At 35.7% G+C, this 27,642-nt stretch overlaps 1 protein-coding gene across 6 annotated transcripts in view; it reads left to right on the forward strand.

Moving 5' to 3' along the window:
* Window positions 1-26,775, forward strand: part of LOC133570656 (myelin transcription factor 1-like) — a 430,657-nt gene extending 403,882 nt beyond the window's left edge. For 5 of the 6 annotated variants that reach the window (XM_061923347.2, XM_061923365.2, XM_061923358.2 and 2 more), the window contains 4 exons: window positions 9,898-9,989; window positions 17,265-17,368; window positions 19,593-19,736; window positions 25,355-26,775. In XM_061923347.2, the coding sequence (XP_061779331.1) occupies window positions 9,898-9,989; window positions 17,265-17,368; window positions 19,593-19,736; window positions 25,355-25,498 (484 nt within the window). In that variant the 3' untranslated portion in view covers window positions 25,499-26,775. The remainder of the gene's footprint in view (window positions 1-9,897; window positions 9,990-17,264; window positions 17,369-19,592; window positions 19,737-25,354) is intronic. The other variant, XM_061923352.2, reaches the window with a different exon arrangement.
* The last annotated feature ends 867 nt before the right edge of the window (window positions 26,776-27,642 follow it).

A 27,642-nucleotide genomic window follows, 5' to 3' on the forward strand; every position in this document is an offset into this window, starting at 1 on the left:
TTTATACCCAATCATGGCACCCACCTGTTCCCAATTTGCCTGTTCACCTGTGGGATGTTCCAAATAAGTGTTTGATGAGCATTCCTCAACTTTATCAGTATTTATTGCCACCTTTCCCAACTTCTTTGTCACGTGTTGCTGGCATCAAATTCTAAAGTTAATGATTATTTGCAAAAAAATGTTGTTATCAGTTTAAACATCAAATATGTTGTCTTAGTAGCATATTCAACTGAATATGGGTTGAAAATGATTTGCAAATCATTGTATTCCGTTTATATTTACATCTAACACAATTTCCCAACTCATATGGAAATAGGGTTTGTAGTTGTGTACTTAGTATACTGTGTGTTACTTCTTATACTGTGTTACTTCTTATACTGTTTTACTTTGTATATTCTGTGTTACTTCTTATACTGTGTGTTACTTCTTATACTGCGTGTTACTTCTAATAATGTTACTTCTTATACTGTGTGTTACTTCTTACAATGTATATTACTTCTTATAATGTGTGTTACTTATTTGTGTGTTACTTCTTATACTGTGTTACTTTGTATCATGTGTATTACTTCTTACATTGTGTGTTACTTCTTATACGTTGTGTTACTTCTTATGTGTGTTACTTCTTATACTGTGTTACTTCTTACGATGTGTGTTACTTTGTATACTGTGTATTACTTCTTATACTGTGTGTTACTTCTTATACTGTGTGTTACTTATACTGTGTATTACTTTTTATACTGTGTTACTTCTTATAATGTATATTACTTCTTATGATGTGTATTACCGTATTTTTCGGAGTATAAGTCGCACCTGCCGAAAATGCATAACAAAGAAGGAAAAAAACATATATAAGTCGCACTGGAGCCCGGCCAAACTATGAAAAAAACTGCGACTTATAGTCCGAAAAATACGGTACTTATTATATTGTGTGTTACTTCTTATACTGTGTGTTACTTCTTACAATGTGTGATACTTCTTATATAGTGTGTTACTTCTTACAATGTGTGTTACTTCATATACTGTGTGTTACGTCTTATACTGTGTTACTTCTTATCATGTGTATTACTTATTTTACTGTGTGTTACTTCTTACATTGGGTGTTATTTCTTGCACTGTGTTAATTCGTATACTGTGTATTACTTCTTATATTTTGTATTACTTCTTATATTGGGAGTTACTTCTTAGACTGCGTTACTTCTTATCGTGTGTATTACTTCATATAATGTGTATTACTTCTTATATTTTGTATTACTTCTTATATTGGGAGTTACTTCTTAGACTGCGTTACTTCTTATCGTGTGTATTACTTCATATAATGTGTATTACTTCTTATATTGTGTGTTGCTTCTTTACTTCTTATATTGTGTGTTACTTTTTATACTGTGTGTTACTTCTTATATGTGTTACTGCTTATAGTGTGTTACTTCTTATATTGTGTGTTACTTCTTATACTGTGTTACTTCTTATGATGTGTGTTGCTTCTTATAATGTGTGTTACTTCTTATACTGTGTGTTACTTCTGATACTGTGTTACTTCTTACAATGGGTATTACTTCTTATACTGTGTAGTACTTCTTCTTATTTGTGTACTCCAAGTAGTTGTGTTCTGTTTGTTACTTCTTATACTGTGTTACTTCTCATACTGTGTGCTATTTATACTGTGTTACTTTTTATACTGTGTGTTACTTCTTATACTGTGTTACTTCTTATACTGTGTGTTACTTCTTATACTGTGTTACTTCTTATACTGTGTTTACTTCTTATAATGTATATTACTTCTTATAATATGTATTATTTCTTATATTGTGTGTTACTTCTTATACTGTGTTACTTTGTATCATGTGTATTACTTCTTATATTGTGTCTTACTCCTTATACTGTGTGTTACTTTTTATGTGTGTTACTCCTTATACTGTGTGTTATTTCTTACAATGTGTGTTACTTCATATACTGTGTGTTACTTCTTATAATGTGTGTTACTTCTTATACTATGTGTTACTTCTTACAATGTGTGTTACTTATACGGTGTTACTTCTTACAATGTGTTACTTCGTATGCTGTGTTACGTCTTGTACTGTGTTACTTCTTATCATGTGTATTACTTATTTTACTGTGTGTTACTTCTTACATTGTGTGTTACTTCTTACACTGTTACTTCTTATACTGTGTATTACTTCTAATAATATGTATTACTTCTTATATTGTGAGTTACTTCGTATACTGTGTTTCTTCTTATCATGTGTATTACTTCTTATGATGTGTATAACTTCTTATATTGTGTGTTACTTTTTATACTGTGTGTTACGTCTTATAATATGTGTTACTTCTTATACTGTCTGTTACTCTTTATACTGTGTGTTACTTCCTATACTGTGTATTACATATTTGACTGTGTTACTTCTTACAATGTGTGTTACTTCTTATACTGTATGTTACTTCTTATAATGTGTGTTACTTATGGTGTGTATTACTTCCTATAATGTGTGTTACTTCTTATACGGTGTGTTTCTTCTTATAATGTGTGTTACTTATTACTATGTGTGCTACTTCTTATACTGTGTGTAACTTATTATAATGTGTATTACTTATCATAATGTGTGTTACTTCTTATACTGTGTGTTACTTCTTATAATGTGTGTTACTTCTTATAATGTGTGTTACTTCTTTTAATGTGTGTTACTTCTTATACTGTGAGTTACTTCTTGCCATGTGTTTTACTTCTTACGATGTGTGTTACTTCTTATAATGTGTGTTACTTCTTATACTGTGTGTTACTTCTTATATTGTGTGTTACTTATTTCACTGTGTTACTTCCTATACTGTGTGTTACTTCTTATACTGACTGTTACTTCTTATAATGTGTGTTACTTCTTGTACTGTGTTACTTATTGTACTGTGTTACTTGTTGTACTGTGTTACTTCTTACAATGTGTTACTTTTTACACTGAGTGTTACTTCTTATACTGTGTGTTACGTCTTACGATGTCTATTACTTCTTACAATTTGTGTTACTTCTTATACTGTTGTGTTACTCCTTATACTGTGTGTTACTTCTTACAATGTGTGTTACTTCTTACTATGTGTATTACTTCTTACAATGTGTGTTACTTCTTACTGTGTGTATTACTTCTTACATTGTGTTTTACTTCTTACAATGTGTGTTACTTCTTATACTCTGTGTTACATCTTATACTGTGTGTTACTTCTTACAATGTAGGTTACCTATGACAATGTGTTACTTCTTACAATGGTTGTTATTTCTTACAGTGTGTGTTAATTATTATACTGTGTTTCTTCTTATACTGTGTGTTACTTCTGATAATGTTTGTTACTTCTTATACAGTGTGTTACTTTCTATAATGTGTGTTATGTTTTGTACTGTGTGTTACTTCTTATACTGTGTGTTGCTTCTTACGCTGTGTGTTACCTCTTATACCGTCTGTTACGTCTTATAATGTGTAGTCCTTACACTGTGTGTTACTGTTTATACTTTGTGATATTTCTTATACTGTGTGTTACTTTCTTTAATGTGTGTTACTTCTTACAATGTGTGTTACTTCTTACAGTGTTTTACTTCTTACAATGTGTGTTACCTATTACAATGTGTGTTACTTCTTACAATGTGTGTTGCCTCTTAGAATGTTTGTTACTTTTTACAATGTGTGTTATTTCTTATAATGTGTATTACTTCTTACAATGTGTGTTACTTCTTATACTGTGTTTTTCTTCTTATACTGTGTGTTACTTATTATACTGTATGTTTCTTCTTACAGTGTGTGCTACTTTTCATAATGTGGGTTATTTATTATACTGTGTGTTACTTCTGATAATGTTTGTTACTTCTTATACTTTGTGTTACTTCTTATACTGTGTGTTATTTCTTATACAGTGTGTTACTTTTTATAATGTCTGGTAGTTCTTATACTTTGTGTTATTTATTTTACTGTGTGTTACTTCTTATACTGTGTTACTTTATATAATGTGTGTTACTTATTATACTGTGTGTTATTTATTTTACTGTGTGTTATTTCTTATACTGTGTGTTACTTCTTATGCTGTGTGTTACTTCTTATACTGTGTGTTACTTCTGATACTGTGTGTTGTTTTTTATACGGTGAGTTATTTTTTTATACTTTGTGTTACTTATACAGTTTGTTACGTCTTATACTGTGTGTTACTTCTTATACTGTGGGTTATTTATTATACTGTGTGTTACTTCTGATAATGTATGTTACTTCTTATACTCTGTGTTACTTATTATACTGTGTGTTACTTCTGATAATGTGTGTTACTTCTTATACTCTGTGTTACTTCTTATACTGTGTGTTATTTCTTATACTGTGTGTTACTTCTTATAATGTCTGGTACTTCTTATACTTTGTGTTTTTTATTTTACTGTGTGTTACTTTTTATAATGTGTTACTTTATATAATGTGTGTTACTTATTATACTGTGTGTTACTTCTTATACTGTGTGTTATTTCTTATATTGTGTTATTTCTTATACTGTGTGTTACTTCTTATACGGTGTGTTACTTCTCATACTGTGTGTTACTTCTTATACAATATGTTATTTCTTATACTGTGTGTTACTTATACAGTTTGTTACTCCTTATAATGTGTGTTACTTCTTATACTGTGTGTTACTTCTCACAATGTGTATTACTTCTTATACTGTGTTACTTTTTGTACTGTGTGTTACTTTTTTCAATGTGTGTTACTTCTTACAATGAGTGTTACTTCTAAAACTGTGTCTTATTTCTTATATTGTGTGTTACTTCTGATAATGTGTGTTATTTTTTATAATGTGTGTTACTTATTACAATGTGTATTATTTCTTATAATATATGTTACTTCTTATAGTATGTGTTGCTTCTTATACAGTTTAATGTTTATTATACTTTGTATTTACTTATTACAATGTGTGTTACATCATATACTGGGTGTTACTTCTTATATTGTGTGTTACATTATATATTGGGTGTTACTTCTTATATTGTGTGTTATTACTTATAATGTGTCTTACTGCTTATACTGTGTGTTACTTCTTATTCGGTGGGTGTGTTACTTCATATACAGTGTGTTACTTGTTATACTTTGTGTTACTTCTTATACTGTGTGTTACTTCTTACAATGTGTGTTACTTCTTACAATGTGTGTTAGTTATTATAATGTGTTACTTTTTATACTGTGTGTTACTTCATACACTGTGTGTTACTTCCTCTACTGTTGGTTACTTCTTAACCTGTGTTACTTCATACACTGTGTGTTACTTGTTATACTTTGTGTTACTTCTTATACTGTGTGTTACTTCTTACAATGTGTGTTACTTCTTACAATGTGTGTTAGTTATTATAATGTGTTACTTTTTATACTGTGTGTTACTTCATACACTGTGTGTTACTTCCTCTACTGTTGGTTACTTCTTAACCTGTGTTACTTCATACACTGTGTGTTACTTCCTCTACTGTGGGTTACTTCTTAACCTGTGTTACTTCTTACAATGTGTGTTACTTCTTATACTGTATGTTACTTCTTACAACATGTCTTACTTATTATACTGTGTTTCTTCTTATACTGTGTGTTATTTGTTACACTGTGTGTTACTTCCTATACTTTGTGTTACTTATTTGAATGTGTGTTACTTTGTATACCGTGTGTTACTTCTTATACTGTGTGTTACCTCTTATAATGTGTGTTACTCATACTGTGTGTTACTTAGTACAATGTGTGTTACTTCTTACAACGTGCGTTACTTCTTACATTGTGTGTTACTTCTTACAATGTGCGTACTTCTTACAATGTGTGTTACTTCTTATAGTGTGTGGTATTTTTTATACTTTTTGTTTCTTTTTAATACTGTGTTTTACTTTTTACACTGTGTTACTTCTTACAATGTGTCTTACTTCTTGCAGTGTGTTACTTCTTACAAAGTGTTTTACTTCTTACAATGTGTGTTACCTATTACAATGTGTGTTACTTCTTACAATGTGTGTTACTTTTTACAATGTGTGTTACTTTTTACAATATGTATTATTTACAATATGTGTTACTTCTTATACTGTGTGTTACTTCTTATACTGTGTTACTTTCTATACTGTGTGTTACTTCTTACAACGTGTGTTACTTATACTGTGTTACTTATTTTACTGTGTTATTTATTACACTGTGTGTTACTTCCTATACTTTGTGTTACTTCAGATACCGTGTGTTACTTCTTTTACTGTGTGTTACTTATTATTATACTTTGTGTTACTTCTTTTACTGTGTGTTACTTCAGATACCATGTGTTACTTCTTATACTGTGTGTTACTTCTTATACTGTGTGTTATTTATTACAATGTGTGTTACTTCCTATATTGTGTGTTGCTTGTTACAGTGTGTGTTATACAATGTGTGTTACTTCTTACAACGTGCGTTACTTCTTACATTATGTGTTACTTCTACGATGCGCGTTACTTCTTACAATGTGCTTCACTTCTTACAATGTGTGTTACTTCTTTCAATGTGTGTTACTTTTTGTAATGTGTGTTACTTCTTAAAATGTGTGTTACTTCTTACAATGTGTGTTACTTCGTACAATGTGTGTTACTTCTTAAACTGTGTTACTTCTTACAACATGTGTTGTTAATTATTATACTGTGTTACTTATTATACTGTGTGTTATTTCTTACGATGTGTGATACTTCCTATCTTATGTGTTACTTCTTATACTGTGTGTTACTTCATATACAGTGTGTCACTTTTTATACTGTGTGTTACTTCTTACAATGTGTGCTACTTCCTATTCTGTGTTACTTCTTACACTGTGTGTTACTTATACCATGTGTTACTTCTTACAATGTGTTACTTCTTATACAGTGTGTTACTTCTTATACTGTGTTACTTCCTATACTGTGTGTATTTCTTACACTGTGGGTTACTTCCTATACTTTGTGTTACTTCTTATACTGTGTGTTACTTCTTATACTGTGTGTTACTTCAGATTCCGTGTGTTACTTCTTATACTGTGTGTTACTTCTTATACTGTGTGTTACGTATTACAATGTGTGTTACTTCCTATACTGTGTGTTACTTTTTACAGTGTGTGTTACTTCTTACAATGTGTTACTTCTTATATTGTGTGTTACTTCTTACAATGTGCGTTACTTCTTACAATGTGCTTTTCTTCTTACAATGTGTGTTACTTCTTACAATGTGTGTTACTTCTTAAACTGTGTTACTTCTTACAACGTGTGTTGTTAATTATTATACTGTGTTACTTATTATACTGTGTGTTATTTCTTACGATGTGTGATACTTCCTATCTTATGTGTTACTTCTTATACTGTGTGTTACTTCATATACAGTGTGTCACTTTTTATACTGTGTGTTACTTCTTACAATGTGTGCTACTTCCTATACTGTGTGCTACTTCCTATACTGTGTTACTTCTTACACTGTGTGTTACTTATACTATGTGTTACTTCTTACAATGTGTTACTTCTTATACGGTGTGTTACTTCTTATACTGTGTTACTTCCTATACTGTGTGTATTTCTTACACTGTGGGTTACTTCCTATACTTTGTGTTACATCTTATACTGTGTGTTACTTCAGATCCCGTGTGTTACTTCTTATACTGTGTGTTACTTCTTATGTGTGTTACTTCATATACTGTGTGTTACTTATTACAATGTGTGTTTCTTCCTATACTGTGTTACTTTTTACAGTGTGTTACTTCTTACAATGTGTGTTACTTCTTACAATGTGCGTTACTTCTTACAATGTGCTTTACTTCCTACAATGTGTGTTACTTCTTACAATGTGTGTTACTTCTTACAATGTGTGTTACTTTTTATAATGTGTGTTACTTCTTTAAATCGGTGTTACTTTTTACAATGTGTGTTACTTCTTATAATGTGTGCTACTTCTTAGAATGTGTGTTATTTCTTACAGTGCGTGTTACTTCTTACAATGTGTGTTACTTCTTACAATGTGTGTTACTTCTTATAATATGTGTTGCTTCTTACAGTGTGTGTTACTTTTTACAATGTGTGTTACTTCTTATAATGTGCGTTACTTCTTGCAGTGTGTGTTACTTCTTACATTGTGTGTTACTTCTTACAATGTGTGTTACTTCTTACAATGTGCTTCACTTCTTACAATGTGTGTTACTTCTTTCAATGTGTGTTACTTTTTGTAATGTGTGTTACTTCTTAAAATGTGTGTTACTTCTTACAATGTGTGTTACTTCGTACAATGTGTGTTACTTCTTAAACTGTGTTACTTCTTACAACATGTGTTGTTAATTATTATACTGTGTTACTTATTATACTGTGTGTTATTTCTTACGATGTGTGATACTTCCTATCTTATGTGTTACTTCTTATACTGTGTGTTACTTCATATACAGTGTGTCACTTTTTATACTGTGTGTTACTTCTTACAATGTGTGCTACTTCCTATTCTGTGTTACTTCTTACACTGTGTGTTACTTATACTATGTGTTACTTCTTACAATGTGTTACTTCTTATACAGTGTGTTACTTCTTATACTGTGTTACTTCCTATACTGTGTGTATTTCTTACACTGTGGGTTACTTCCTATACTTTGTGTTACTTCTTATACTGTGTGTTACTTCTTATACTGTGTGTTACTTCAGATTCCGTGTGTTACTTCTTATACTGTGTGTTACTTCTTATGTGTGTTACTTCTTATACTGTGTGTTACGTATTACAATGTGTGTTACTTCCTATACTGTGTGTTACTTTTTACAGTGTGTGTTACTTCTTACAATGTGTTACTTCTTATATTGTGTGTTACTTCTTACAATGTGCGTTACTTCTTACAATGTGCTTTTCTTCTTACAATGTGTGTTACTTCTTACAATGTGTGTTACTTCTTAAACTGTGTTACTTCTTACAACGTGTGTTGTTAATTATTATACTGTGTTACTTATTATACTGTGTGTTATTTCTTACGATGTGTGATACTTCCTATCTTATGTGTTACTTCTTATACTGTGTGTTACTTCATATACAGTGTGTCACTTTTTATACTGTGTGTTACTTCTTACAATGTGTGCTACTTCCTATACTGTGTGCTACTTCCTATACTGTGTTACTTCTTACACTGTGTGTTACTTATACTATGTGTTACTTCTTACAATGTGTTACTTCTTATACGGTGTGTTACTTCTTATACTGTGTTACTTCCTATACTGTGTGTATTTCTTACACTGTGGGTTACTTCCTATACTTTGTGTTACATCTTATACTGTGTGTTACTTCAGATCCCGTGTGTTACTTCTTATACTGTGTGTTACTTCTTATGTGTGTTACTTCATATACTGTGTGTTACTTATTACAATGTGTGTTTCTTCCTATACTGTGTTACTTTTTACAGTGTGTTACTTCTTACAATGTGTGTTACTTCTTACAATGTGCGTTACTTCTTACAATGTGCTTTACTTCCTACAATGTGTGTTACTTCTTACAATGTGTGTTACTTCTTACAATGTGTGTTACTTTTTATAATGTGTGTTACTTCTTTAAATCGGTGTTACTTTTTACAATGTGTGTTACTTCTTATAGTGTGTGCTACTTCTTAGAATGTGTGTTATTTCTTACAGTGCGTGTTACTTCTTACAATGTGTGTTACTTCTTACAATGTGCGTTACTTCTTATAATATGTGTTGCTTCTTACAGTGTGTGTTACTTTTTACAATGTGTGTTACTTCTTATAATGTGCGTTACTTCTTGCAGTGTGTGTTACTTCTTACATTGTGTGTTACTTCTTACAATGTGTGTTACTTCTTACAATGTGTGTTTTTTCTTACAATGTGTGTTATTTCTTACAATGTGTGTTACTTCTTACATTGTGTGTTGACTTTTTACAATGTGTGTATTTGTGCAGCCTCTCAGGATGCCCCAGAGCTTTGTATGCCAAGAAGAAAGCCAAGTTTCCCTCAGAAGAATATCTGAGTACCAAGTTCCGGGCCAGTGATGGTGAGACATGTTTACCAACTTCCCTATCCAAATGTAGTAGAATTACTTCATAAACACAGGACAATTACTTCATAAACACCACAAACATGTTTGAGTTTGTAATGCACAACAATGTGATAGGACACCAATCTGTACTGAGTGAAAAACATGAACAATCATATTAGAGTATCTGTAAAGTATTATTTCATGTTTTGTTACTACACCGCTAGTCAGACAGCGTGTGTACTGTAGTTGTAATAGCATACATGACGTGCTGCTTGTATCATGATTGATATTAAAGTGACTCACTCGATGGACAGTTGTCTGTTTGGTCCAGCTGGCCGGGGATGTTTTTCCAGTTTATTTGGGTAAGCACTCCATTTATGTCGAAATTGATTGGCTTCAAATTCCACATTTTGCAGCTTCGAGTCACTTTCTTATCACTTTCTCGGCTTCCGTCTGCTCCAACATCTCACTCTTCCTTTGTGCTCGCTTCTAGAAGCAGTAGTTTATCCTCAGTTTATTCAGCTTCAAAAAGATAAGGTTGTGAATCCTCATTAGTCCAAAAATAGTCGTCTTTGTTGTTTGTTACCAAGTCTGCAATGATTACTACACACTATACTTGTAGTGTGTATATTGTACAAATTACATGTTGTTATGAAGGTGTCTGTTACTACTCTATATATATACTTGCAGTGTGTATATTGTACATATTACATATTGTTATGAAGGTGTCTGTCACTACATTATATATATTCTTGCAGTGTGTGTATTGTACATATTACATATTGTTATGAGAGTGTATGTTACTACATTATTTGTATACTTGCAGTGAGTATATTGTACATTATATATTGTTATAAAGGTGTCTGTTACTACATTATATATATACTTGCAGTGTGAATATTGCACATATTACATATTGTTTTGCAAGTATTTGTTACTACATTGTACTGTACATATACTTGCAATGTGTATATTGTACATATTACATATTGTTATGAAGGTGTATGTTACTACATTATATATATATATATATATATATATATATACATACATATATATATATATATATATATATATACTTGCAGTGTGTATATTGTACATATTACATATTGTTTTGCAAGTATTTGTTACTACATTGTACTGTACATATACTTGCAATGTGTATATTGTACATATTACATATTGTTATGAAGGTGTATGTTACTACATTATATATATATATATATATATATATATATACATACATATATATATATATATATATATATATACTTGCAGTGTGTATATTGTACATATTACATATTGTTTTGAAGGTGTATGTTACCACATACATATATATATATATGTGTGTATATATATATATATATATATATATATATATATATATATATATATATATATATATAAGTATATATATATACTTGCAGTGTGTATATTGTACATATTACATATTGTCATGAAGGTGTCTGTTATACATATATATATATATATATATATATATATATATATATATATATATATATATATATATATATATATATATATATATATATATATATATATATATATATATATATATATACTTGCAGTGTGTATATTGTACATATACCATATTGTTATGAAAGTGTCTTTTACTACATTATATATATACTTGCAATGTGTATATTGTACATATTACATATTGTTATGAAGGTGTCTGTTTCTACATTATATATATACTTGGAGTGTGTATATTGTACATATTACATATTGTTTTGCAAGTATTTGTTTCTACATTGTACTGTATATATACTTGAAATGTGTATATTGTATATATTACATGTTGTTATGAAGGTGTCTGTTACTACATTATATATATATATATATATATACTTGCGGTGTGTACCGTATATTGTACATATCACATATTGTTATGAAGGTGTCTGTTACTACATTATATATATATATATATATATATATATATATATATATATATATATATATACTTGCGGTGTGTACCGTATATTGTACATATTACATATTGTTATGAAGGTGTCTGTTACAATATTATGTATATACTTGCAGTGTGTATATTGTACATATTACATACTGTTATGAAGGTGTCTGTTACTACATTATATATATACCTGCCGTGTGTATATTGTGTGTTGTTGTCTCTCATAAAGTGAAGTTCCCCTTTAAGTGTTGTCCGATACCAAAGTCGATATCATACGATACGATATCAACAGGAAGGCTATCTACTTGCATTATTTTGTAGTTAGAAAGTGTTTGATCAAACAGATGGATCGTGTTTATTCCTATTTCAAACTTGTACAAAAAGTATGACAGGCATTACAAATGTCACACAATTGGCAACAAAAAAAAACAACATCTGACCTCATCTTTTCCAATATCGTTAAATATTTACTGAAGTGCAACAAATAGTTGAACTCTATTTTTTTTGTGAGGTTTGTTTACCTTTTAAAAATACTACAGTCGTGAAAAATATGTTTATTGCGTTGAGTGTTACATGCATTGTTATTATTATATATTATGTAGGGATAGGAATTGATAAGATTTTTCCGGTTCCAATCCCACTTTCAATTCTTAACGATTCGGTTCTTAATCGGTTCACATATTTTGGTACTTGAAGCATACTTACTGTTAGCATATTAGCTTTTGTTGGCTAGTTTTGCATGTTTACAGCCCAGAGTCACATATTTTAATACTTGAAGCATACTTATTGTTAGCATGTTAGCTTTGTCAGCTATTTTACATGTATACAGCCCAGAGTCACATATTCTGGTACTTGGAGCATACTCACTGTTAGCATGTTAGCTTTGTCAGCTCGTTTTGCATATTTACAGCCCAAAGGCACACATTTTGGTACTTGTAGCATACTTACTGATAGCATGTCAGCTGTGTTAGCTAGTTTTGCATGTTTACAGCCTAGAGTCACATACGTTGGTACATGAAGCATCCTTACTGTTAGATTCTTAGCTTTGTTAGCTAGTTTTGCATGTTTAACAGCCCAGAGTCATATATGTTGGTGTCAGCATGTTAGCTTCGTCAGCTATTTTACATTAATACAGCCCAGAGTCACATATTTTGGTACTTGAAGCATACTTACTGTTAGCATATTAGCTTTGTCAGCTAGTTTTGCATATTTACAGCCCAAAGACACACATTTTAGTACTTGACGCATACTTATTGTTAGCATGTTAGCTTCGTCAGCTATTTTACATGTATACAGCCAGAGTCACATATTTTGGTACTTGAAGCATACTTACTGTTAGCATATTAGCTTTGTCGGCTAGTTTTGCATATTTACAGCCCAAAGACACACATTTTAGTACTTGACACATACTTATTGTTAGCATGTTAGCTTCGTCAGCTATTTTACATGTATACAGCCAGAGTCACATATTTTGGTACTTGAAGCATACTTACTGTTAGCATATTAGCTTTGTCGGCTAGTTTTGCATATTTACAGCCCAAAGGCACACATTTTAGTACTTGACGCATACTTATTGTTAGCATGTTAGCTTCGTCAGCTATTTTACATGTATACAGCCAGAGTCACATATTTTGGTACTTGAAGCATACTTACTGTTAGCATATTAGCTTTGTCGGCTAGTTTTGCATATTTACAGCCCAAAGACACACATTTTAGTACTTGACGCATACTTATTGTTAGCATGTTAGCTTCGTCAGCTATTTTACATGTATACAGCCAGAGTCACATATTTTGGTACTTGAAGCATACTTACTGTTAGCATATTAGCTTTGTCGGCTAGTTTTGCATATTTACAGCCCAAAGGCACACATTTTAGTACTTGACGCATACTTATTGTTAGCATGTTAGCTTCGTCAGATATTTTACATGTATGCAGCCCAGAGTCACATATTTTGGTACTTGAAGCATACTTACTGTTAGCATATTAGCTTTGTTGGCTAGTTTTGCATGTTTACAGCCCAGAGTCACATATTTTAATACTTGAAGCATACTTATTGTTAGCATGTTAGCTTTGTCAGCTATTTTACATGTATTCAGCCCAGAGTCACATATTTTGGTACTTGGAGCATACTTACTATTAGCATGTTAGCTTTGTCAGCTAGTTTTGCATATTTACAGCCCAAAGGCACACATTTTGGTACTTGTAGCATACTCACTGACAGCATGTCAGCTGTGTTAGCTAGTTTTGCATGTTTACAGCCCAGAGTCACATACGTTGGTACTTGAAGCATCCTTACTGTTAGATTCTTAGCTTTGTTAGCTAGTTTTGCATGTTTTACAGCCCAGAGTCATATATTTTGGTGTTAGCATGTTAGCTTCGTCAGCTATTTTACATTAATACAGCCCAGAGTCACATATTTTGGTACTTGAAGCATACTTACTGTTAGCATATTAGCTTTGTTGGCTAGTTTTGCATATTTACAGCCCAGAATCACATATTTTGGTACTTGACACATACTTTCAAGATTCAAGATGCTTTATTATTGTCCATTCTTTAACATGTACAAGACACATAAGAACTGAAATTACATTTTCGGCACAGTCCCACTAAGAGCAGACATACGTTACAAGGGGGGACAAGACGGGACCGCCAACAGATCAGCCACTTACGGCGCTGATGAAGGTGGGAAAAAGGTGACGTTGGGAAAGGGGGAAGAGTAAAAAAAAGTATCAGTCTAAGACTGAACCCTCGGGAGGGGTCCAGACTGAATCCAAGGAAAAAACCTCACATAGCATAGCACACAAAAACATGGTACATGTAATCACAACAACTCGCAACAGAAGGGGGGGGGGGGGTTATAAAGCGCTACTCAGCCGTCCACAACCCCGAAGAGGAATTAAGCAGTGGTGAAGGCATTGATTGGGGGAGGAGCGGGTGCGTGCATGTATGCCCAATTAACTTGGGTGAGATGTTGAAATGTTTTTGTGGACTGGGGCCAATCTCAAAGTTCGACACCAGGTGTTATTGGAAAAAAAGGAAGGTCAAAAGCGTCCATCGTTGAGGAGTCCTCGGGGGAGTTTTTCTGAACAGCCTGATCCTGATAGCATCAAGGCCATTCGAGGGAGTCGAATCGTAGATTAAGATGTTGTTTTCTTCGAGCAGTCCAAACAATGACATTCCTGCTCTGTTTCCGTGTGGCTCTCTCAAGTTCAATTTAATTCTTCCTTCTCAGCAAGCTTCTCCATGATGAGATCCATTTTGCAATTCAAATCAGAAATCGCCACAGTCGGTCACAGACACATACTTACTGTTAGTATCTTAGCTTTGGTAGCTAGTTTTGCACGTTTACAGCCCAGAGTCACATATTTTGGTACTTGAAGCGTGTTTACTATTAGCATGCAAATAACCTCAGCATGTCAGCTTTGTTCGTCTCGTAAAAATGTCGGCAGAGTTGGGAGCGCCATGTTGCTGTTTGACCTCATCCTCACCCGGAAGAACCGTTAGTGGAATTGTGGTGGAAGGTCCGAATCTTAAACAGCAACAAAAGTTAATTTAGTACAAAAGTTTTATTTACCCATAATCAAATAGTACAAGGTTGGATTGACAGACAACGTCCTCCGGAGACGTTGGATGAATCGAGAATCATGCGAATCACACATAGACTTGGTCTACTTGGCCATTTATCTGTTTTCCTCATGTGTCAAGGTCCCGTTGTTTTGGACCTGTTTATTCTGCAACCTCCTTGAATCCTTTAGCCATAACAAACAATCGAAACATTTTGTAGAATGGTCAGACCGTATCGATCCGTTGTGGTGAAGAAGGAGCTGAGCCGGAAGGCAAAGCTCTCGATTTACCGGTCGATCTACGTTCCCATCCTCACCTATGGTCATGAGCTTTGGGTCATGACCGAAAGGACAAGATCACGGGTACAAGCGGCCGAAATGAGTTTCCTCCGCCGTGTGGTGGGGCTCTCCCTTAGAGATAGGGTGAGAAGTTCTGTCATCCGGGAGGAGCTCAAAGTAAAGCCGCTGCTCCTCCACATCGAGAATAGCCAGATGAGGTGGTTCGGGCATCTGGTCAGGATGCCACCCGAACACCTCCCTAGGGAGGTGTTTCGGGCACGTCCGACCGGTAGCAGGCCAAGGGGAAGACCCAGGACACGTTGGGAAGACTATCTCTCCCGGCTGGCCTGGGAACGCCTCGGGATCCCCCGGGAGGAGCTGGACGAAGTGGCTGGGGAGAGGGAAGTCTGGGCTTCCCTGCTTAGGCTGCTGCCCCCGTGACCTGACCTCGGATAAGCGGAAGAAGATGGATGGATGGTCAGACCAACCACTCGTTCAACTATAACCCACATATGGTCCTTCAATGGTTCAGAATAGAAAAAAGAGAAACGAGCAGACATTCTCAATGCTTTTCGACCTCGTTCTCTTTTCGGACTTCGACAGACACAAAATATGTCATGTCTGTGTAATCATGTTTTGTTTTAGTCATGTTTTGTTTTGTTTAGTTATTGGACTCTTTAGTTTCTGGCTTTTCACTCCCTTGTCTTGTTTCCATGGTTACCCATTAGTTTCACCTGTTCCACGTTTGGACTCATTGTGCACTCTTGTTTGTCACCATAGCAACCATTAGTTTTGTCACGTCACGCACCTGTTTCACGTTTTGAGTCACGCACCTGTTTTCTCTAATCAAGTCTGTAGTATTTAAGTTCATTGTTTTCAGTTTGTCTTTCTGGCGACATCCGCATTTATGCTCTGCACATTCTGTTTACCTCTGCGCACTTCATGCCATGTCCAAGTAAGTTTTTTCGATTCATGCCACAGTTAGCGACTTTTGTTCATGTCCTTAGTTTTTTTTTTGCCCACGTGCAAGTATTTGTTTCATTTGTCAAGTTTGTACTTCCGCACCTTTAGTTTGTTCTTTTTGTTATAGTAAAATTAAATATGTATTCACCTGCACGTCATATCTGGTCCAATTCTTTTGCACCTCGGGAGAACAAACCACGCCACAGTCCTAGTCATGACAAAATATGGTTCAAAAGGTCAGAAATTCCACTACAGAATCCTTTAGGAATTTTTTTTTTTTTAATTCCAAAAAAGAACCGGTTTTCAATTCCCATCCCATTAATGATGAATTTGGCCACATTTAATGTAAACATCCAAACTATTCGACATTATTATTGTCAAATGCCTACAATTGTATCTGCATGTATGCTTTTTACTCTTTACAACAACCACCTTCAGTAGGACATGGCTTTAAAACGGGTTGAAGTTGCATTCAGAAACCCAGCGTTGTTACGTACTGTTGCTTTAAGAGTGTGCCTGAATGTGTTTTGTGTCCTTTTTACCTTTAGTTCTCGACAGCGACGAGGACATAAAGCAGCTGAACAAAGAAATCAGCGACCTCAACGAGTCCAACAACGAGATGGAGGCTGACATGGTCAACCTGCAGACTCAGGTGTGTGTGTGTGTTTGTTCTTGTATTTCTACCCGACTTGAGACATCAACAAGGAAAAGTACCTTCCATATGAGGACCGGTGAACAAGTTAGGACATAAATCATGATCCCAATACGGAAAACCATTGCATCTAATAGAAAATGTCTCATTTGCACCCCTGGTGGTGAAATATATCAAAATTAGGGTGGTCGCAAAAAGGAGGGATTTTTCAAATTGACTGTGTGTCTGTTTCAAAAGTGCTCCCCCTCTAGTCAACATATGAAATAACAAGTGTGTGTAAAAATTTGAAGTGCTCCCCCTCTGGCCAACATATGCAATAACAAGTGTGTGTAATTGGCCCCCTTAGGCCAAAATCAATTGAAAAAATATGTATATTGAGACATACTGTAAAAACTTGAAGTAAATAATGAAGATTAAAAAACAATTACAAACAATAAATAAAAACAAAAAATAAATGAACTAAAAGCAGTCTTTTTCTCACAATGTGTCGACTTTTTTCTTATAAAATTGTGAACAATTTCTCATATTCTTTCTGTTTCCGTAATATTGCAATATTTTCTCGTAAAATTATTACTTTTTAATGCAAAATGGTGACATTTGTCATACAAAATTCTGTCTTATCGCAATATTGCCAATTGTTTTGTTGTTCTTGTAAAACAGTGACATTTTTTGAGTAAAATTATGAATTTGGTCATAATTTTCGCAGAGTAAAATTACGATAATTATTATGATATTGCCAACATTTTAAAGTTTTCTTAGAAAATTAAGACTTTTGGCATAATTTGGCAAGTAAATTTCCAATTATTATTATAATATTTCCAAAATCTTAAAAGTTTTCTTATAAAATTGTGACTTTTGTCGAGTAAAATTATGACTCTGCTCATAAAATTGCCAAAATTGTAAGCTTTTCTTGTAAAACGGTGAGTGTTGTTGAGTAAAATTCCAACTTTTATCATAACATTGCACAAATGTTCAGTTTTTCTTGTAATATTTTGACTTGTGTCGAGTAAAATTACGACTTTTTTTATATTACTGCCAAAATTACTAAACAAACAAATTTTTCAAAACAAGCTTTTTTATAATTGCATAGTATGTATATATTGTCAATATTTTAAATACAAATCTTTATATATCTAGAAAGGGTGGTCCTAAAGAGGTAGGCATTATTCGGTGGTCTCAAGAAGGTAAGTAATACAAGGGTGTGTGTGTGTGTGTGTGTGTGTGTGTGTGTGTGTGTGTGTGTGTGTGTGTGTGTGTGTGTGTGTGTGTGTGTGTGTGTTTTCCGGAGTTTTATCTACTGTAAGTAGAAAAATGTACCACCGCTTTTTCGCGGAAGACGGAAGAGCGGACAGTTTTTTTATCGTGAAAAAATCCACTCACATCCGAATGTTTTTTTACACACAACAGAGATGCAATACAGCATAAATCACACGAGGACTGTTACTGAGACTAAAACTGTTGCCAGACAAGAGATGACTAAAATACTATGTGTTTATTTTTATGCCCCAAAATTACGATTTTAATTCATATTGATTCACCTAAACTCAAAGGTAGCACATTTCCATACCATTGTTGCAAGTGGCGGACACCGTCTCAAACACTTGGCGGGGAAACAGGCCTATTTGTAGCGGACCGCCTCTAAGTGAAAGGCGTCAAAAGTATCATTTTGTAACGGCACATTCTTAAAATACTTAAAATGTTAGCATGATAGTTTTTGTTATTTGTTTTACATATATACGCCTCAGTCATTTGTTAGCATGCTGACATTAGCAGGCTAGCTTTTTGAGCAAATTTTGCAGATATACACCTCAGAGTCAACTACTTGGGATCTTGCAGTGGGCTTACTGTTAGCATGCTAACTTTTTTGGCAATTGTTTTAGGTGTAAGCCTCAGTCAATATTTTGGTACTTGTCGCGTGTTTACTGTTAGCATGTTAGCTTTGTTATTTTGCATATATTCGCCCCAGTCATTTGTTAGCATGCTGACATTAGCATGTTAGCGTTTTTAGCTTATTTCACAGGTATAATACACCTCAGAGTCATGTTTACGTTTAGCATGCTAACTTTAGCATGTTAGTTTATATTTTTTTTAGCTTTTTTTGCATTTATACAGTGCAGAGCCTAATATTTTGGTACCTGTAGCGTGCTTAGTGTTGCCATGCCAAACGACACGAAGCCATCACATGAGTATTTCTCGCTACAATGTTGACGATTGTTTCCTTCAGATCACCTCGATGGAGAAGAACCTGATGAACATCGAGCATGAGAACAAGATGATCGAGGAGCAGAACCAGGCTCTCTTCATGGAGCTGTCCGGGCTCAGTCGGGCTCTCATCCGCAGCCTGGCCAACATACGCCTGCCACACATGGTGAGTTCTGCTACACACACACAACACACACACACACCTTATTGGTACTGTTTATGGGAACCAATCAGTACTATTGATTCACCTAAACTGAAAGGTAGCACATTTCCATACCTTTGTTGCTCAAACACTTGGCGGGCAAACATGCCTATTCATATAATTTTGTAACGGCACATTCTTAAAATACTATTCAAAAAGTGGAATTAAAGAGCAAACAGGTGAAATTTGATGAGAAAAAGATGCAATGTTGACTCTAATAACAATAATTGTTAACTGGCTTTGCATGTTTACAGCTCAGAGTCACATATTTTGGTACTTGAAGCAGGTTTATTGTTAGCATGTTAGCTTTGTCAGCTATTTAGACTTAGACTTCCTTTTTATTGTCATTCAAATTTGAACTTTACAGTACAGATAAGAACGAAATTTTGTTGCATTTGCTCATGGTAGTGCAGGATAAAAAAGCAATAAGATATAAATAAATAGATTACTGTACAGATAAATGTATTGCACTTTTGCATATGCATCCACGTTTATGGATGTATGTTATATTGTCTTTATATTCCAGTGAGTTAATCCATTTTTGGGGGGAGTTGAGGGGATAATTATGATGCGTTCAAGAGTCTTACGGCCTGAGGGAAGAAGCTTGTTACAGAACCTGGAGGTTCTGCTACGGAGGCTGCGGAACCTCTTTCTAGAGTCCAGCAGTGAAAACAGTCCTTGGTGGGGGTGGGAGGAGTCTCTGCAGATTTTCTGAGCCCTGATCAGGCAGCGGCTTTTTGCGATCTCCTGGATAGGAGGAAGAGGAGTCCTGATGGTCTTTTCCGCCGTCCTCTGGAGAGACTTCCAGTCTGAGGCATTGCAGGCTCCAGTCCAGACAGAGATGCTGTTGTCAGTAGGCTCTCTATAGTGCCTCTGTAGAATGTGGTGAGAATGGGGGGGAGGGAGCTGTGCTCTTTTCATCCGCCGGTGTGTAGGGACCAGGTCATATTGTCAGTTATGTGCACCCCCAGGAACTTGGTGATGCTTACCATCTCCACCACTGTGCCGTTGATGTAGAGTGGAGCGTGGCTGGACTGGTGCTTCCTGAAGTCAACGATGATCTCCTTGGTCTTGTCGACGTTCAGGACCAGGTTGTTGGTTCTGCACCAGTCAACCAGATGTTTCACCTCCTCCCTGTAGTCCATGTTGTTGTTGTCACGGATGAGGCCCACTACTGTCGTGTGGTCCGCATACTTCACAATGTGGTTAGTAGTGGACCTGGCGCAGAAGTCATGGGTCATCAACGTGAACAGCAGCGGACTCAGGACGCAGCCCTGGGGGGAGCCGGTGCTCAGGGAGATGGCACTGGAGGTGTTGATGCCCACTCTCCCAGATTGGGGTCTGTCTGTAAGGAAGTCAAGCAGCCAGTTGCAAAGGGGGGTACTGAATCCAAGGGGGGCCAGTTTGCTCACTAAGTGCTGCGGGATGATGGTGTTGAATGCCGAGCTGAAGTCCAGAAACAACATCCTTTCCTTCCAGATGTTCTAAGCTCAGGTGGAGTGCAGAGGAGATGGTGTCTTCTGTGGAGCGGTTAGGGCGATAAGCGAACTGCTTTGGGTCGAATGTGGTGGGAAGTCTGGAGACAATGTATTCCTTTACTAGCCTCTCGAAGCACTTCATTATGATGGGGGTTAGTGCTACGGGGCGATAATCATTGAGGGAGGAGATTGTGGGTTTTTTAGGCACTGGAATGATTGTGGCCGTCTTAAAACATGATGGTACCACAGCCTGGGTCAGCGAGATGTTGAAGATGTCTGTGAGAACCCCAGCCATCTGGTCTGCACATCCCTTAAGCACCTTGCCCGGAATGTCATCAGGTCCCTCTGATTTCCGGGGGTTCACTCTCTTCAGGGTTTTCCGGACATCCGCTGTGTCCAGGTTGAGCGGCTGCTCATCAGGGCAAGGGATGGATTTCCTCGCCGGGGTGGCGTTAAGTGCCTCAAACCTTGCAAAGTAGTTGTTTAGGTCATTTAGGAAGCTGATACTGTTGTCACAGGGACGGGAGGAAGCTTTATAGTCCGTGATGACCTGTATGCCCTGCCACATTCATCTAGTGTTCGTGGGGTCCTCGAAGAAGTCCTGCACTTTCTGACTGTGAGCACGCTTTGCAACCCTAATGGCACGGTTCAGGTTAGCTCTGGCTGTTTGTAGTGCTACCATGTTGCCAGACGTAAAAGCCTTGTTCCGAGCCTTCAGCATTGCACGTACCTCACCGTTCATCCAGGGTTTCTTGTTGGCCCGTGTGGAGATGTTCTTGATCACACTAACATCCTCCATGCACTTCTGAATGTATGCGGACACAGACTCTGCATACTCCTCCACACATGTGTTATGACTATCAATGGTGGCTGCCTTGAACATGTCCCAGTCTGTGCTTTCGAAGCAGTCTTGTAATGCTTCCATTGCTCCCTCTGGCCAGGTCCTCACCTGCTTCACTGTAGCTTGCTTCCTGATCAGCAGGGGCTTGTATGCAGGCATTAGCATCACAGATAGATGATCTGAGGAGCCGAGGCGGGGGCGGGGTGCAGCTTTAAACGCGTGTTTAATATTGCTGTACACCATGTCCAGCATGCTTCCACCCCTGGTTGCAAAATTCACATATTGATGGAAATGAGGGAACACAGTTTTCATGTTATTTATTCAAGTATCCATATATGTATGTACAGTATATATGTATCCAAACATATATGTAATGACATATATGTTTATATCATTCATGTTAATTTAACATGCATACAGCCTCGAGCAGTGGTTCTTAACCTGGGTTCGATCGAACCGTAGGGGTTTGGTGAGTCGGGCTCAGGGGTCACAACACACCCTACTCATCGTGTAAATAAAAACTTCTCCCTATCGGCGTATTACGGATACGGCAACAGCAGAAGTAACACTGATTTGCAGGTGTGTAATTTGTTGTGAGTTTATGCACTATGTTGGTTTTGTTCTTTGAACAAGGTGATGTTCATGCACCAGTAAAAAAACATGGTAACACTTTAGTATGGGGAACATATTCACCATTAATTAGTTGCTTTTTAACATGCAAATTAGTAACATATCGGGTCTTAACTAGTCATTATTAAGCACTTATTAATGCCTTATTCGGCATGGCCTTATTATAACCCTAACCCTCTAACCCTGACCCTAACCCTAACCAAATAACTCTAAATTAAGTCTTTGTTACTTAGAATATGTTCCCCTAGTGTCCAAATAACTCTAAATTAAGTCTTTGTTACTTAGAATATGTTCCCCATACTAAAGTGTTACCAAAAAACGTATGACTTTGTCTTGAATTTGAATGAAAAAAACATTTTATTTTTCACTAAAGAAGGCTTCGGTGAATGCGCATATGAAACTGGCGGGGTTCGATACCTCCAACAAGGTTAAGAACCACTGGCCTAGAGTCACATGTTTTGGTACTTGAAGCAGACTTACTGTTAGCATGTTAGCCGTGTTAGCTATTGTTGCTTGTCAAACAGCCCAGAGTCATATATTTTTTTTTTTTAAGCATACGCACTGTTAGCATGTTAGCTTTGTTTGCTATTTTTGCATGTTTAACAGCCCAACGTGACATGTTTTGGTACGTGACACATACCTACTGTTAGCATGTTAGCTTTGTTTGCTATTTTGTGCATGTTTAACAGCCCAAAGTCACATGTTTTGGTACTTGACACATACCTACTGTTAGCATGTTAGCTTTGTTTGCTATTTTTGCATGTTTAACAGCCCAAAGTCACATGTTTTGGTACTTGACACATACCTACTGTTAGCATGTTAGCTTTGTTTGCTATTTTTGCATGTTTAACAGCCCAAAGTCACATGTTTTGGTACGTGACACATACCTACTGTTAGCATGTTAGCTTTGTTTGCTATTTTTGCATGTTTAACAGCCCAAAGTCACATGTTTTGGTAATTGACACATACCTACTGTTAGCATGTTAGCTTTGTTTGCTATTTTTGCATGTTTAACAGCCCAAAGTCATATATGTTGGTACTTGACACATACCTACTGTTAGCATGTTAGCTTTGTTTGCTATTTTTGCATGTTTAACAGCCCAAAGTCACATGTTTTGGTACTTGACACATACCTACTGTTAGCATGTTAGCTTTGTTTGCTATTTTTGCATGTTTAACAGCCCAAAGTCACATGTTTTGGTACTTGACACATACCTACTGTTAGCATGTTAGCTTTGTTTTCTATTTTTGCATGTTTAACAGCCCAAAGTCATGTATTTTGGTACTTGACACATACCTACTGTTAGCATGTTAGCTTTGTTTGCTATTTTTGCACGTTTAACAGCCCAAAGTCACATGTTTTGGTACTTGACACATACCTACTGTTAGCATGTTAGCTTTGTTTGCTATTTTTGCATGTTTAACAGCCCAAAGTCACATGTTTTGGTACTTGACACATACCTACTGTTAGCATGTTAGCTTTGTTTGCTATTTTTGCATGTTTGACAGCCCAAAGTCACATGTTTTGGTACTTGACACATACCGACTGTTAGCATGTTAGCTTTGTTTGCTATTTTTGCATGTTTAACAGCCCAAAGTCATATATTTTGGTACTTGACACGTACCTACTGTTAGCATGTTAGCTTTGTTTGCTATTTTTGCATGTTTAACAGCCCAAAGTCATATATTTTGGTACATGACACATACCTACTGTTAGCATGTTAGCTTTGTTTGCTATTTTTGCATGTTTAACAGCCCAAAGTCACATGTTTTGATACTTGACACATACCTACTGTTAGCATGTTAGCTTTGTTTGCTATTTTTGCATGTTTAACAGCCCAAAGTGACATGTTTTGGTACTTGACATATACCTACTGTTAGCATGTTAGCTTTGTTTGCTACTTTTGCATGTTTAACAGCCCAAAGTCACATGTTTTGGTACTTGACACATACCTACTGTTAGCATGTTAGCTTTGTTTGCTATTTTTGCATGTTTAACAGCCCAAAGTCATATATGTTGGTACTTGACACATACCTACTGTTAGCATGCTAGCTTTGTTTGCTATTTTTGCATGTTTAACAGCCCAAAGTCACATGTTTTGGTACTTGACACATACCTACTGTTAGCATGTTAGCTTTGTTTGCTATTTTTGCATGTTTAACAGCCCAAAGTCACATGTTTTGGTACTTGACACATACCTACTGTTAGCATGTTAGCTTTGTTTGCTATTTCTGCACGTTTAACAGCCCAAAGTCACATGTTTTGGTACTTGACACATACCTACTGTTAGCATTTTAGCTTTGTTTGCTATTTTTGCATGTTTAACAGCCCAAAGTCACATGTTTTGGTACGTGACACATACCTACTGTTAGCATGTTAGCTTTGTTAGCTATTTTTGCATGTTTCCCAGCCCATGGTCATATATTTTGGTACTTGACCCATGCTACCTGTTGGATGTTTGCAGGTGTACACATATTTTTGTCATGTTTTTGTTACCTGACCCTCTCATGGCTAGCGTAATAACGTTGCCTTTATTTTAGCAATTTGAAAGGCGCTAAGTAGCCATCCATTTACAGGCGTCCTCCCGCCCCCGCGTCTGTTTCCGCCAGTTGAAAGTGTTTGTGGTTCCCAGCAGGAGCCAATCACGGAGCAGAACCTGGACAGCTACGTGAGCACCCTGACCGACATGTACACCAACAAAGACTGCTTCCAGAGCCCCGAGAACAAGGCCCTGCTGGAGAGCATCAACAAAGCTGTGAAGGGCATCAAAGTCTGAGGCCGTCCCACCAGGCGAGGCGGAGTCGCAGGGACGTCGGCGTTCACACGCGTGTGATTCGGCAGCAACAACAACAACAAAAAAAAGGGAATTCAGGTTATTTTAATAAACACAACACAGGGAGCAAATCTGCGAGAAGAAAAGTGACGAGGACCAAAACCCCATCATGCTGCGTCTGGGATCAGCCAGGATGTTTGACGTGTCGCCCACATGCTCCTCCTTTCGAAATGGAGGACGGCGCACCTGGACAGGAAGATTGGTTCTGTAGCATCCCCCCCCAACACACACACACACACACACCAGCAATACGACGCATGCACTGACCGGAATGTTCTAGGGATGCCGTCTAGAGTCGAAAGCGGCGAGCTGACCCAGGACCAGCGCAGGTTGTGTTCAACCTGATGGCGTCAATAATGGGGGGAAAAAACAACTTTGTGTTTGTATTTATTTTTTTAAAGTCATGGTGTGCTGACATCAAAGCATTTCTATCATATTTCTTGTTATATATGAATTATTTGTCAAATTCTAACTTATTGACATTTATGTTATTGAGGTTTATTTATTTGAAGCAATTTATTTATTGACTTTGTAACACTAAAAAAAAAAGCATCTTTACCGATTAATATGGAAGACGTCCATATTTTGAGAATCTATATTGATATCCGTCGAGGCTTATCTTTCTTTTGGAGTACTGTACTTTTTCAAACAAATGTTTTATAACAAAAAAAAATTGGGGGATTTTTTTTTTCTTTGTTTTTTTTTTTTTTTTGGCGGTTTTCACTACTGAAAAAAAAGTCAAAAGTATGTATTTATTATTTATTTAATATGAAAGAAAATGACTGACGGCTGTGTATTTATTTTGTTATTTATGTGCGTGACGATGAGAAGTGAGTGAGTAGTCCACTGCTAACATGGAAATAAAGAACTCGGCACAGATATTGTTTGATGACTTAGATTACTGTACGCAGGGTTACATTTATTACTGTAAACAGACTTATGTTCTTTACTGTACGCATACTTATGTTCTTTACTGTACGCATACTTATGTTCTTTACTGTACACAATTATGTTCATTACTGTACACGGGCTTATGTTAATTTCTGTACGCAGTTATGTTCATTACTGTACACAGACTTATGTTCATTACTGTACAATTATGTTCATTACTGTACACAGTTATGTTCATTACTGTACACAGACTAATGTTCATTAATGTACACAGTTATGTCCATTACTGTACACAGATTTATGTTCATTATTGTACGCATACTAATGTTCTTTACTGTACACAATTATGTTCATTACTGTACATGGTCTTATGTTCATTTCTGTACGCAGTTATGTTCATTACTGTACACAGACTTATGTTCATTACTGTACAGTTATGTTCATTACTGTACACAGACTAATGTTCATTACTGTACACAGACTAATGTTCATTACTGTACAGTTATGTTCATTACTGTACACAGACTAATGTTCATTACTGTACACAGACTAATGTTCATTAATGTACAGTTATGTCTATTACTGTACACACGTATGTTCATTATTGTACACAGACTTATGTCCATTACTGTACACAGTTATGTTCATTACTGTACTCATACTTATGTTCATTACTGTACAGTTATGTTCATTACTGTATGCAGGGTTACGTTCACTACTGTACACAGTTGTGTTCATTACTGTACACAGTCTTATGTTCATTACTCTACGCAGTTATGTTCATTTCTGTATGCAGGGTTATGTTCATTACTGTACACAGACTTATGTTCATTACTGTACGCAGTTATGTTCATTACTGTACGCAGGACTATGTTCATTATTGTACGCAGACTTACGTTCATTACTGTACACAGATTTATGTTCATTACTGTACACATGTATGTTCATTACTGTACACAGTTATGTTCATTTTTGTACACAGACTTATGTTCATTACTGTACGCAGTTATTTTGATGACTGTACACAGACTTATGTTCATTACTGTACACAGACTTATGTTCATTACTGTACACAGTTATGTTCATTACTGTACACTGACTTATGTTCATTACTGTACGCAGACTTATGTTCATAACTGTACGCAGGGTTAAGTTTATTACTGTACACAGATTCGTGCTCATTACTGTACACAGTT

This window comes from Nerophis lumbriciformis, linkage group LG01 (genome assembly GCF_033978685.3).
Source record: "Nerophis lumbriciformis linkage group LG01, RoL_Nlum_v2.1, whole genome shotgun sequence".
NCBI lineage: Eukaryota > Metazoa > Chordata > Actinopteri > Syngnathiformes > Syngnathidae > Nerophis > Nerophis lumbriciformis.